Raw genomic sequence first — 12,265 nt, 5'->3', positions numbered from 1 at the left:
GGTTGAGCATTCAAAGCCCGCATGAATCTCGGGTCGAGCCGGGTTTGAAGGGGCCCGACCCGACCCGAGTTACATAAGTTATAGTATGTACATTTTTTTCTATTGTTAGTTAAAAGTTAAAAAAAAAAACCCACGCACCCACCGTTATTGTATGTGAGTGTAATTTCTGCTTCTATGAGTTGAGTTGATTCAAGTGTTTGATTCAGCATTGTTTGATTGTAATTACAACATTGTTTGATTACAGTATTGTTTGATTCAAGTGTAATGTGAGTGTAATTACATCATTATTTGATTCAAGTGTAATTTCTACTTCTATGAGTTGAGTTGCCTTGCCAATTAAGAATTTTCCTTAAAAAATTACGTCAGCCTGAAAAAACCCAACCCGACCCGAGATTTATCATGGGTAGGGCCGGATTTGGGAATCGTGGGTTTTCCGAAAAAATTGTGGTGCAGAGATTGTGCTGCAACATACATCTCACGAACATTTGATCTTCAATGCTCGTATGCTCGGCCAGGACCAAATATCTCATACAAAGGTCCAAAGATCAACGGCTCAGATCGCTACACGTGGACATCAGCCAAACCCAAGCAGTTCGAGCCAAGCCAAGACAATTTTAGTGGTGCCAACAAGCCGAGCCGAGGTGGAACGAGTTTCAATGTCCCTAATCTCTTGGGTCAATGTCTCTTCCAAAGAAAGTCCAAATCCTTGATGCGTTGATTGGAAGCCTTACTCATTGCTTGATACGTGTCCTCTTCTCATCTGCTTTCTCTAAAACTCCTCGCCGCCCTTTTTTTTCCCACTAGTAGAAAAACACAGTACTACTTCCCAAGGCGCACTTCCCAAAGGGAATATATCTTTCTTCAAAACGCCTCTCACTTTCAACAAACAGACACACATATGTTGAGATTAGGGTTTTCTTTTTTTCTTTGCTTTGGAGCAGTTAAAAATGGTGAGCTTAGGGTTTTCATCTTTCCTTTTCAATGCAACAGTGAAAAATAGTCTAGAACGAAGATCGGAATGATCTCTACATAGCGCGATTTTAAGGTTTTTTCTTTCTTTTTTTTCCTGATTTTTTTTTTTTTTTTTGGCTATCTGAGGTAAAAGTTTTGACTGTTTTTCTCAATCTAGCTGGTCTGGATTTTGTTTAGTCTGTTGATTTGTGTTAAACTCAAAGGAATTGAATTTGTATTCGAGCTTATCTCGGCGCGCGGATGAATCTCTGTTGAAAACTAAGCCGATTGTGTTTAAATCGCTAAGCTTTTTTTCTTGAATTTTGTTGTTGTATGATTTTTCTTTCTTTTTTTATTTTTATTTTATTTTTAATTTTTCGTAGCGGTGCTTCAGAAATTTCACAGGTGCAGGAGAGGATTTTAATGGGAGAGAAGTAGAAAAATAAAGAGAAAAGAAAAGAAAAGCGATGAATGGGATGGATTTGGCTGAAAAAATGATTCTTGATCAATCGATTGATTGAGCTGCTGAGAAAGGGTATGCAGGAATAGAGAAAAAAGAAAGTGATGTGAATTTGTTAGAGATTGGTGTTCTGCTTTGATGCTTGGAGGGCATACCGTTAATACGTTAATATTAAGTGTCTCTATTCGATACGGTTATATGATTTTTGATTTCACTGGTAAGTCTATTGAAATTGTGAATAATACTTAAAAAGAAAAAGTGCATGATAATCTAATTGAGCACCGTGTTTGCGTAATCTGGAGGTTTTGATCATAGGGCGCGCGGTTGTTTTACTGATATTTTACAGAGAAACTGACTTCAGTGAAGAAAAATTGTGTAAATAGGAAGCAAATAGATCGAATTTCGAGGAAGGAGTGATCTTTGGCTGGCAGTGGGATCTTTTGTATCTGATAAAGGAGGCGGATGATCTAGTGTCAAGGGTTTTATAATTTTTAGTGCTGTTATTTTGCTGCGACATGAGTCACGGTGAGAAAAACAGAGAAGCTAAAGAGGGGGAGTTTAATCAATCAGGATCAGTCCCAATTATCCCAATTACGCACTTCACTATGGATGAAAAATTCATGATGGACCCGAAATTACTATTTGTTGGGTCGAAGATTGGAGAGGGAGCCCACGGGAAAGTCTACGAGGGAAAGTAAGTGCAAACTTTTGGTAAATTCTATGATTTTTATCTTTTGAATATTACATGGCCTAAGTTTCCTAAGTATAATTCATTAGTAAGGTAGGTCTTCGCACAATACAAGGTGGACTCGGTTAATCTGTGATAGTTAAATCCTATCTGTTCACGAATTATGATCAAATGTATAATTTATGCCAAATATCCTTATCTGGGACACACCCAATACAGGGTGGACTTATTTTCAGGAAATTTGGTTTTGGACCTTTTGATTGTTACTCTACCAGGCAATATTTTACCACCTAAGTTATTTCTGTCGTAGTTCTGCTCATTTCTGAGATTACACCACTCGTCCACTTTTAGAAACCTTGGTTTAAAACTAAGAGCACTAAATTGATTAACTTTGTTGTTTATCTGTTCCTCACAGCAGAAAATGCTAGTTTTCATAACCTCATGTATTCTGTCATTCATTGATACACTGTCGTGTCTAATATTTGGTTGTGCTTCATTGGTCTTGTCTCTTAAACAAACATTCCAAAGTTATACTGATACAAATAATCTGTCTGTTATGCTTATCACATATGGTTGTTTATTTTAGTGTTGAAAACCTTTGCTTCCCTTCTTCATAAAAAAATGATGGTCTCTACAACAGGTCCTGATTAGTCTAATAATCACATGGCTTGCTTTTCTTCAGGTATGGTGAGCAAATAGTTGCAATCAAAATTCTCCAACGTGGCAATACTTCAGAAGAAAGAGCGTCACTAGAAGACCGTTTTGCCAGAGAAATTAATATGATGTCTAGAGTAAAACATGAGAACCTTGTCAAGGTGCATTTCATAGTTCATAATCTGCAAAGTTCTTCAACGTGTTTTGATTCATTTCACATCTTGTAGTACTACTTGTTCTCTTTGATGCAGTTCATTGGAGCATGTAAGGATCCTTTCATGGTGATAGCTACAGAGCTCTTACCAGGGATGTCACTTCGAAAGCATTTGATCAGCATTCGCCCTAAAAAATTAGATCTGCATGTTGCAATAAGTTTTGCCCTTGATATTGCTCAGGCCATGGATTGCTTACATGCCAATGGGATTATACACAGAGATCTGAAACCTGGTACTGGGCTACAGATATAAATTTGTTTTATGCAAATTGATTTGTTTAAATCTCCTTTTATAACTCTGTTACTTGTTGAAAAAATATCAAGCTGCTTAAAGTTTGAATCATCTACTTGTGTATAGTTGTCAATGCATCTCACAGCATCTTGCAAAAATAAAAAATTAAATGATCTGGTGCTGTTGGGTTGGTACTGATTCTAGAGGTCATCTTTTTATCTTTTTTTTTTTTTAATGGCAATTCTAAAGGTCATTTTGAGCAAGCTATTAAATATTTCTTCTTATTATAGCGACTTTAGAGGTTGTGAGTCCTTTCTAGACTAATCAGACAATTGAATTTATGGATAGGAATTAAATAAATCTAGATTGATGGCATAAAACTGATCTATTATAATTTGAATCATATTTATTAGTGGTTTTTTTTTTTTTTTTTTTTTTCATTTTTTTAATGTTACAAAGCACCAAGACATGTCTTTTGGTCAATCAACTGTAAATCAGCTGGTTTGAAGATCATTCACAACTCACATTCTTCTGTTTTTTTTTTTTTTTTTGCCTTTTGGTATTCACCTAGTGAACGCATGAATCATTCTTGAAATAATAATTATATAGATTACGTGTCCCTTTGCGTTGGCACGATAAATAATGATCGGCACAGTGAGGTAAACTTGCAAGTAGACATTTGACGTTTGAGTTGTGCAATTGGGAACATAAAATATGATTTGAAATTTTGAGTTACCTAAGTTGTTTATACATCCCAGTCCTTCGATCTGAAGTTTGTACTTATTCCCCTGTCATCGGCTAGTAAGTTATTGCACATGTATCATTGATGCAGACAATTTGTTGCTTACGGCAAACCAGAAGACTTTGAAGCTTGCTGATTTTGGACTTGCAAGAGAAGAATCTGTGACCGAGATGATGACCGCAGAAACAGGAACTTACCGTTGGATGGCTCCTGAGGTTAGTATCTCTTCAACTTTCTGAAAACATTATTTTCCAGGATTTGTATTGCTGTCAATCTATATACACTCTCATGAGATGAAGAGCAAGAACTTAAGATTGGTTACAAGAGACACTAAATAAATGTTGATTAGTCTTGAGTCAGGTTTACCATATCAGATGAAGGGGGAAATCAATATCAGTGACTAGCCATTAATTAATTTTTGGCCTGTCTTCAATTTTCGTGAAATACTAACATAGTAGTAAATGAAGCTTGTATTAACTTTGTTAGGATTAGATAATACGTGGAAATACTAAATTTTGATTTATTGTAGAATATCTTATAGCCAAGAAAAGGGGTTCAGGAGTTGGTCATCATAGCAAAAACTGAGCAAAATCTTGAAAATGTGAAATGATTGGCAGAACCTAGGATGATTCTTGTAAGATGACGCAAGTGATCTCCTTTTTCCTAACAATTATTACATCTCCTTGTTGTAATTAGTTTTTCATATTCTTGAGTCATAAATCTAGATAAATTTCATTGTAGTCTGTCACCTGATCTTTACAGGTGGTTTATGGTTGCTCCCAACAGCATTTACATTCAAACTATTCATATTTTTTCTTTTAAAAAAACTGGGATTTCTTAATTCATACCGCTAACTGGGGGTGGAGGTGAGGATTTGGCTGGGTTTCACTTCATCAGGTGCCTGCTAGTTTCATCTGAACCCTACCACTGGTTAAAGTAAAAAAAAAAGGCTTCACCTTCCCTATCTATTTCTGACTACACCTCTAGCTAGAACAGTCTTGTATCTCCATTTAGTACAGTACCTCTCGTTTTATTCTACAACTTTTGTTGCTGTCTTTCCATTTTACGTACTTGAATTCAAAGCTTCACCTTCCCCATCTATTTCTGACTGCACCTCTAGCTAGAACAGTTTTGTATCTCCATTTGGTACAGTACCTCTCTTTTTATTCTACAACTTTTGTTGCTGTCTTTCCATCTTACGTACTTGAATTCATCTGATACCATATGATTTTATTGAAAGCCTTAAAACCAGTTATGTTAAAAAAAAAATTCACTTTTTGTAGTTTCCCAATTCCATCTCTTGGTTTTCATCTGATGGCATATGGTTTCATTGGAACCTACGTTTTCCCCATTGCAACTGTTGCTTGAGTAATTATGTGCCTTTAATTGCTATAAATCTTTTACGAGTAGTGGAAATGTAATTTTGCAGTTTTCTTTTGAATTGCATAATTTTGCAGTTATACAGCACTGTTACACTACGTCAGGGAGAGAAGAAGCATTACAACAACAAGGTTGATGTCTACAGCTTTGGAGTTGTTCTATGGGAGTTGTTGACCAACCGTATGCCATTTGAGGGCATGTCCAACTTGCAGGCTGCATATGCCGCTGCTTTTAAGGTTTGACAGCATTTTCTTTATCATTATTTTGTTGTTCTAGTTTTGCTTGGTTTTAGGACAATGACCATTGAACTCTCATCATATATGGTAAATCAAAATTATGCATATTTTACCAGGAAAATGGCCTGCATCAGGACTTAAAAGAGCTCAGTTTTCTGTATAGGTGATTTGTGATTTGGATTTTGGTTTTATGTAGAAAGAGAAAATGTCATAGTAGGCTTCTTATGGAAGGACTTTTGGTGTTCTATGCAATCAGGAAAATGCATGCTCCTGTGTTGTTTCTCATAACTGCTGGAGATAGCCGATCAAGTCCTACTGAGGGTATTCTAGTCACTGAGCACTTTATGTATACATAATCAACTTGTATTGTGTATTTTGTGTTACTACAAATCAAAATTTCAAATTTATTCCATCAATTCCTCAATACCGAACCCTAACTATCTTCTTGGGTCCTATGTCCATTAGGATTCCATTTAAGATCTTGTTTCAGTGGCCATCCTACATGAATTTGGTATTAGAGACACATTGACCGCTATGTCTACAGGCACTCTGAAATCCTATGCTCCAATAATGGCAGAAACCAACATTTAGGATCAATTTTGAGGGGAGCCGTATGCTTGATAATCCTAATTATGGCCATCAAGCGTACCCTTCTATGGCACATAACCATTTGGACAACTTTTAAATGATTATCAGCGAGGGAGGAAATTATTATGCTGGACTGGTTGATGACACTGCAAAACGAATATCAATTTTTGTCGCATAATTTCATGGGAAGCTAGATCCACATTCTTTCATAGATTGGATGACATCTATGCATGACTACTTTGAGTGGTAAGACATGTCAGAATATTGAAGGTTCCATTTTGTCAAATAGAAGTTGCAAGGATATTCCCGAATTTGGTGGTGTGGAAGAGCGATTATCTCGGATTGGCTTACATGCAATCATGAATTGGGAAGATATGAAAAACTATTCACATCAGAGTATGATGAAATAAGAAATTGTTTTTCGAGCAGTTATTTTTTAAGTCTCATCTTGTGTGTTGGCCGAAGTGGCAATAGTCATATTGAACCCTTGAATACGATTGAAAATCTCAAAACGATCTTCCAATTCCAGCGATAATCGAAGAACTTTGTCGGTGGAAAAGTATACGAAGTGGTTCCATGATCTGAGCAAGGTTTTAAATCTCGGTTTCGGTCCGAAACGTAAACGGCCGAAATTTCCGAAATGGTTCGGTGAAGTTTGGTACTTTTCCGACTCAATGTGAATTTCATTTCGTTTTCCACCGAAACCGAAATATTTCGGCTGAAACGAAACGTTTCGGCCGAAATTTAAAACCATGGATCTGAGTATTCCAAGTTAGATCATTGAAGATGAAAGACAAATGTCTCATTACAAAACATGTTTGAACATTGAAATCCAAAGGGAGTTATTGACAGTTAGATTGTGTGGAGTAGATGAGGCTTATCAATTATTGCTGAAAATTGAAGTTCAAATGAAGCAACCACAATTTAGATAGTTAGCTTCTCAAGCTTGGGAGCCTACTAATTGAAGTGTTTCAAACACTACATGAGATTCCCCTCTGAGTACGTGGACTTTTTTATATAACCCGAAGGCATCACCTGCAAGCACAAATACAAAGCGGAAAGCTGTTGTTACTAACTCATCCTGATTTGATGGGAAGGGTAAAAATGTTTCAGATGTGGAGACAGGGGAAACTTTGTCCTCTTTTACCCCTCAAAGAATATTAACTGTTAAAGTATAAAAGATTAATTAACGCCTTCTCCAACAGCTTAAGCTTTTGGAGTAACTGGTAGTTTCACATGGTATTAGAGCAAAGGTTCTGAGTTCAAACCTCCTTGATAGCAAATATCCACATGCAATGGCCAAACCCAAAAGAGGGGCCAGATGTACCACGTGTAGGCCAACCCTAGAGAGAGGGGCCACACGTGAGGGGGAGTGTTAAAGTATAAAAGATTAATTAGCGCCTTCTCCAACAGCTTAAGCTTTTGGAGTAAATGGTTGTTTCACATTAACTTTTGTGAAGAACTACCTGATGAAGGGAAACAAGATGAAGGAAAGATGAGAAAGCAGGGAGAAAATCGAGAAGACTTTGTTCTTGAAAGACTCGTGGACATAAACCTTATTGTGAGGAAAATTTTGACTGCTCCTAAAAAAGAGTAAGAGGGAGAGTGGTTGCGAACCAACTGTAAGATGGAATGCCGAGGACACAACTGTATATTGATCATCGATGGCGGAAATGGCATGAATGCGGCATCACAGAAGTTGGTTGAAAATTTCAAGTTGAAGGTAAACACCAGAAGTTATATCGAGCATCTTGGGTTAATGACACTTCTTTTCTGGTAAGATTTCTGTGTTTGGTCGGACATAAACCTTATCATGCGCAAAATTATGACTACTCCTAAAGAAGAGGAAGAGGAAGAGGAAGAGTGGTTACGGACCATTATCTTTCATACATTGGTGAAATGCCAAGGTCACAACTGTGTATTGATCTTCTATGGTGGAAATGGCATGGATATGGCATCACAGAGCCCTTGTGGTCACTTAAAGATTAAGTGAATTAACTAGACAAATGACTTGAGCACCCTTTGTAACTAAAGAAATTCCTAATAAACATTTGGACCCCATTTTAAACACCTAGAACTTAAAGAGACCAAGTGATATTGGTGGAAAAAGACCATGGTACCCCTTTTATAATCTAAGGGACTTAAGACACCTAAAGGACACTTTAAAATTAAAATATGGGCCTTCGGAATTGCCCTTCGGATGGTCCCCATCATAAGTAACACCCTGGTCACATTGCCCACCTTAGCTTAATTGCTATTTTATTTTCTCTAGCTTTTGTTATTTATATGATTTATTATTGGGATGAGAGTTAGTTTGTCTATCCATCCCCTAATTCCTCAATGCCAAGTGCTCTTCTTGAGTCCTATTTCTTCTAGGATTCCTTTGAAGATCTTGTTTTTGTTGGATACCTACATCAGGAAGTGTATATTACATGTTGCTGCCTAAACTAAAATCCACTGCCTTTTCCTTAATTGGGACCTGCTTTTATATCTAGATTGACTCTCTTCTCTCGAATAATCTTTGTTGAACTGTAGACTTATTCGTGAACTTTGATCATATCTCATAGCTTGGTAATCAGTTTTGACACAAGGATTCAGATTTAGTGGGCTTCCTTTTTGCTGTTCTATGAAAATTATACCAATCCCTTTAATGATATATCTTTTGCAAACTGTCATAGTATCACTAAACTGTCCATAAGACTTAAAACTGTTGAGGATCATCCCAGACTAAGAATAGTATAGTAAGTATAATGACTCTTAAAAAATATTATTGCGAGTAATGAAGAACAGTGATCGACTATGGACCACGGCACTGATAGCTTCTTTTGTGAGAAGGATATCCAAGAAAGGCACATTGAACTGCGGCAGAGGACAGTCTATCTATGTTTTTTGGTGGCAGGTGACAGAACAAAGGCAACGGTCAAGGTGGAGTAATCATCTGGCTTTATGATCTGGTTTAATCAACCTACTAGTCATCAATTCTACTTGGCACTAGGAGGGAATAAATGGTACATTACAATTTTATTTGACGACTTGAACCACAAAAATCAAGTTGAGTACTAATTTGAAAACAAGCCGAGCATCATATAAAGCATCGAACTGTAGAGCTTCAGAATACTAGTTGAATACTTCATTTATGAGTGGAAGTTTGAAATAAGGAGAAAGAGATGGTGATACATACTTTAGGAATAGATGAAGAGAGAACCGTATTCAAAATACCTCCCTTGATTTCTTCTATGAATATTATTTGAAAAGAGTTAAAATAACACCCCTTAAGACCTACCAATAACAAAAGATACATGTCAGGATATATCCATTCTGGTTTCTTTCATTCAATCTGTATTCCATCGCCACATCTATACCATCATTTGCGTGATTTTTCGAGAAATTTCTTTATAAAGTTTTGGAAGATATGGAACTAAAACTTCTTTATCAACTTGCCATCTTTAATTAATCCATCTCAGGTTAACTTTGAGAAGTAGATATTAGTACCACTACACCCAATGTTTAAATACTCACCGTGTCACTTGGGTCTCATCGATTTGGCTTGAGTCTATCTACTTTGATAATATTCATGACGGTGGATCTGAGAGAAGTGAAAGCTCATATTATCTGTGGGATTGATTGCAGTAGGTATATATGTAGGAAATGGTGAATGGTAGGATTATAAATTTTCTTTTGATGTATTACCCATGTTACATAGATTCTTCTGATTGGGCGAAGTACCTGTGTCGGATTCCATTACCTTAGGATTCTCCTCCTCTTTCTGAATACTACTATCACAACCTTATAATTAACACATGTTTTGAGTTTTATCCATCCAAATAAGAAGTTTTTATATGAAAATAAAACATTGCGTTTACTTATTAAATTTTTTGAATGTTACTTGTTATAGCCTTATTGTTATCTTAAAAAGTTTATAATTTGAGAATTGATAAAAATATTTTGCCGAATCCACGAATCTTCCTTTTTGAGGTTTGCTGAATCTGACACTCGATACCCACAGATTACTATTACCATCACCATCATCATCATTAATGTGTAGTCTTATAACCAATTTATACAATTCTCTTCTAATGATCTTTGTTCCTTCCATCAAGCAGCAAGTAAGGCCAAGTGTTCCAGAGGACATGCCCCAAGATCTTGTATTTATAATACAGTCGTGCTGGGTCGAGGACCCTAACTTACGCCCCAGCTTCAGCCAGATCATCCGCATGCTCAATGCATTCCTCTTCACACTTCCGGCGCCGCCCTCACCCCAACCGGACGTTGTTGAAGCACCACCATGTAATAATGCCATCAACACCGAGGCATCTGCACGAGCAAGACACAAGTTTTCCTTCATTCGTCAGCTTTTCCCCCTGAGGAGGACAAAGAATGGATCATCATGAACGGGTAAAAATTTGTATCCATATATTGTTCTGCTCTAGTAATCTGTTTAAGATATATAGGCCTCCAACCAATTTTTGATTAATTACCTGAATCATGATAGCTAGATTGGATGCTTCTGTCTTAAAAAACGAAGGAACATATATTATATTAAATAAACACAAATATAAACAAAAATAAGATTCAAGAAATTCTTGCCAGTGTATTGTATATATGTGACATACTTTTTTTTCGGTAGGAACAAAGCCTTGACCATTGAGCTAGAAGATCAATTCCATATATGAGACGAGTTTTTATATGGTGGCCGACCGTCAAGTACCGTCAAAACGGTACCCCCCTTGATATTTGATCCAACAGCTAGCCACTTTTTAAGTGGCTGCTGTTGGATCAAATATCAAGGGTGGTACTTCAAAAGTACCACCATCACGTAACTTGACGGTCGGGCATCATATAATTTCTCATATGAGACATGCTACCAGTAAATAAAAAGAAGACATTATTTTCCAGATGCATCCTAAATATGTATGAGAGATAACATTACTAAAGATTAAAATAGGGAAAATGATATTCCTATTCCCTTGTCTTAATAATGTCACTCCCCCTCTATTCGCACCCTTCTAGTTAGATTTTAAAGAGTTTTAGTTCCCAAAATACTATCAATAGCCTACTTTAATAAGTGTTCAATAAAGTGAGTTGTGCGATTATTAAAACAGGGGTTTGCATTTATTATTTCTCTAAAAAAATAGGCTACTGATATTGGCACTGCATTGTTTTAATAATCGTACTAACTTCTCCCGTCTTTAACAGGCTTTCATACCTAGCAGCCTCACAAGCTAAATGATATACATATAAGGACTCTTGACATGCGAATTTCTTTCTTAATTCCAAACGGAGCCTATTTTGTCCCAACTTGACATGGTCGGCATGTTGTAAATTCGAATGACATCAATTCATAGCCCTCTTGAATCGTGCTATATATGCCTGTACTGACTCGCTGGACTGTTGGCTAAGCCTAACCAAATCAACAATGGTCAGGGATTTAGAATTGAAATTAAAGAGAAACCCTCAACAGAGGAGATGAATCCATTCCTTAAAGTCTTCAATTCTTGGAGTAAAACTACGACTAGTGAAAAGTAAAAGACATTGTGGAAAAGTAAAGATAAATTATGACATGTTTTGAATTTGGTTTTAGACCTCTTTCTTGGCCAGAGTTGCCTCTTTAAATAGATTTCTATTAAAACTTTTCGCAACCGCTCTTGATCTCTGGGAGGGAACATGTCATAACTATCAACTTCAAATTTGAATTTTAAATTTAAGTCTGTTGAGAAAAACTGTTGTTTAACGATAGTTGGTAAGTATTATAATTGCTCTAAAGGATCAATAATCACCCAGTAATTCAGTCCCATGTGACTGGTACTAAATTCAAGAATGGGTGTAAACAGGGATATAATTCTAGACCTCTGCTGTATCTTATGCTACCCACCTATCACTCCACTTCTGAATATTGTGTTGACTCTTAACATTATCGCTTGGGCAGTAAAGAAGCATGCGACTGTCAGCAAGTCTAATGTGAAGGCAGAATATCAATAATTGGTTGTGTGTATGGGAAATCACGTGGGATACTTGCATCATATCTCTTAGGCCTGTTCGTTTTAGATTATGGCAACTGATGGTGAGACCAAAACCAATTATTGGATTCAAAATCATGTTAAATTTTGAGTCCAATAATAG

The 12,265-nt window shown here is 36.5% G+C and overlaps 1 protein-coding gene across 1 annotated transcript; it reads left to right on the top strand.

Moving 5' to 3' along the window:
* The first annotated feature begins 788 nt into the window (after positions 1-788).
* Positions 789-11,876, top strand: LOC143849289 (Protein kinase superfamily protein). Its single transcript, XM_077358277.1, has 8 exons — positions 789-1,045; positions 1,346-2,105; positions 2,782-2,914; positions 3,005-3,200; positions 4,032-4,156; positions 5,399-5,557; positions 10,249-10,540; positions 11,342-11,876. Exons 2-7 carry the CDS (start codon positions 1,927-1,929, stop codon positions 10,534-10,536), a joined length of 1,080 nt encoding a protein of 359 aa, XP_077214392.1. The 5' UTR covers positions 789-1,045; positions 1,346-1,926; the 3' UTR covers positions 10,537-10,540; positions 11,342-11,876.
* Positions 11,877-12,265: the final 389 nt, after the last annotated feature.

This window comes from Tasmannia lanceolata, unplaced genomic scaffold (assembly GCF_043159265.1).
Source record: "Tasmannia lanceolata isolate RefF3 unplaced genomic scaffold, GAP_Taslan_0.1 ptg000018l, whole genome shotgun sequence".
In the NCBI taxonomy this organism is placed as follows: Eukaryota; Viridiplantae; Streptophyta; class Magnoliopsida; order Canellales; family Winteraceae; genus Tasmannia; species Tasmannia lanceolata.
The sequence above is the reverse complement of the archived record's forward strand: the minus strand, read 5'-3'. Positions and strand labels throughout refer to the sequence as shown.

Excerpts from the sequence above, each read along its gene's own strand:
- LOC143849289 (XM_077358277.1), top strand. The coding sequence starts at position 1,927 with ATGAGTCACGGTGAGAAAAACAGAGAAGCTAAAGAGGGGGAGTTTAAT. Across the intron at positions 3,201-4,031 it reads ACACAGAGATCTGAAACCTG|ACAATTTGTTGCTTACGGCA; the intron begins GTACTGGGCTAC and ends TCATTGATGCAG. Across the intron at positions 4,157-5,398 it reads ACCGTTGGATGGCTCCTGAG|TTATACAGCACTGTTACACT; the intron begins GTTAGTATCTCT and ends ATAATTTTGCAG.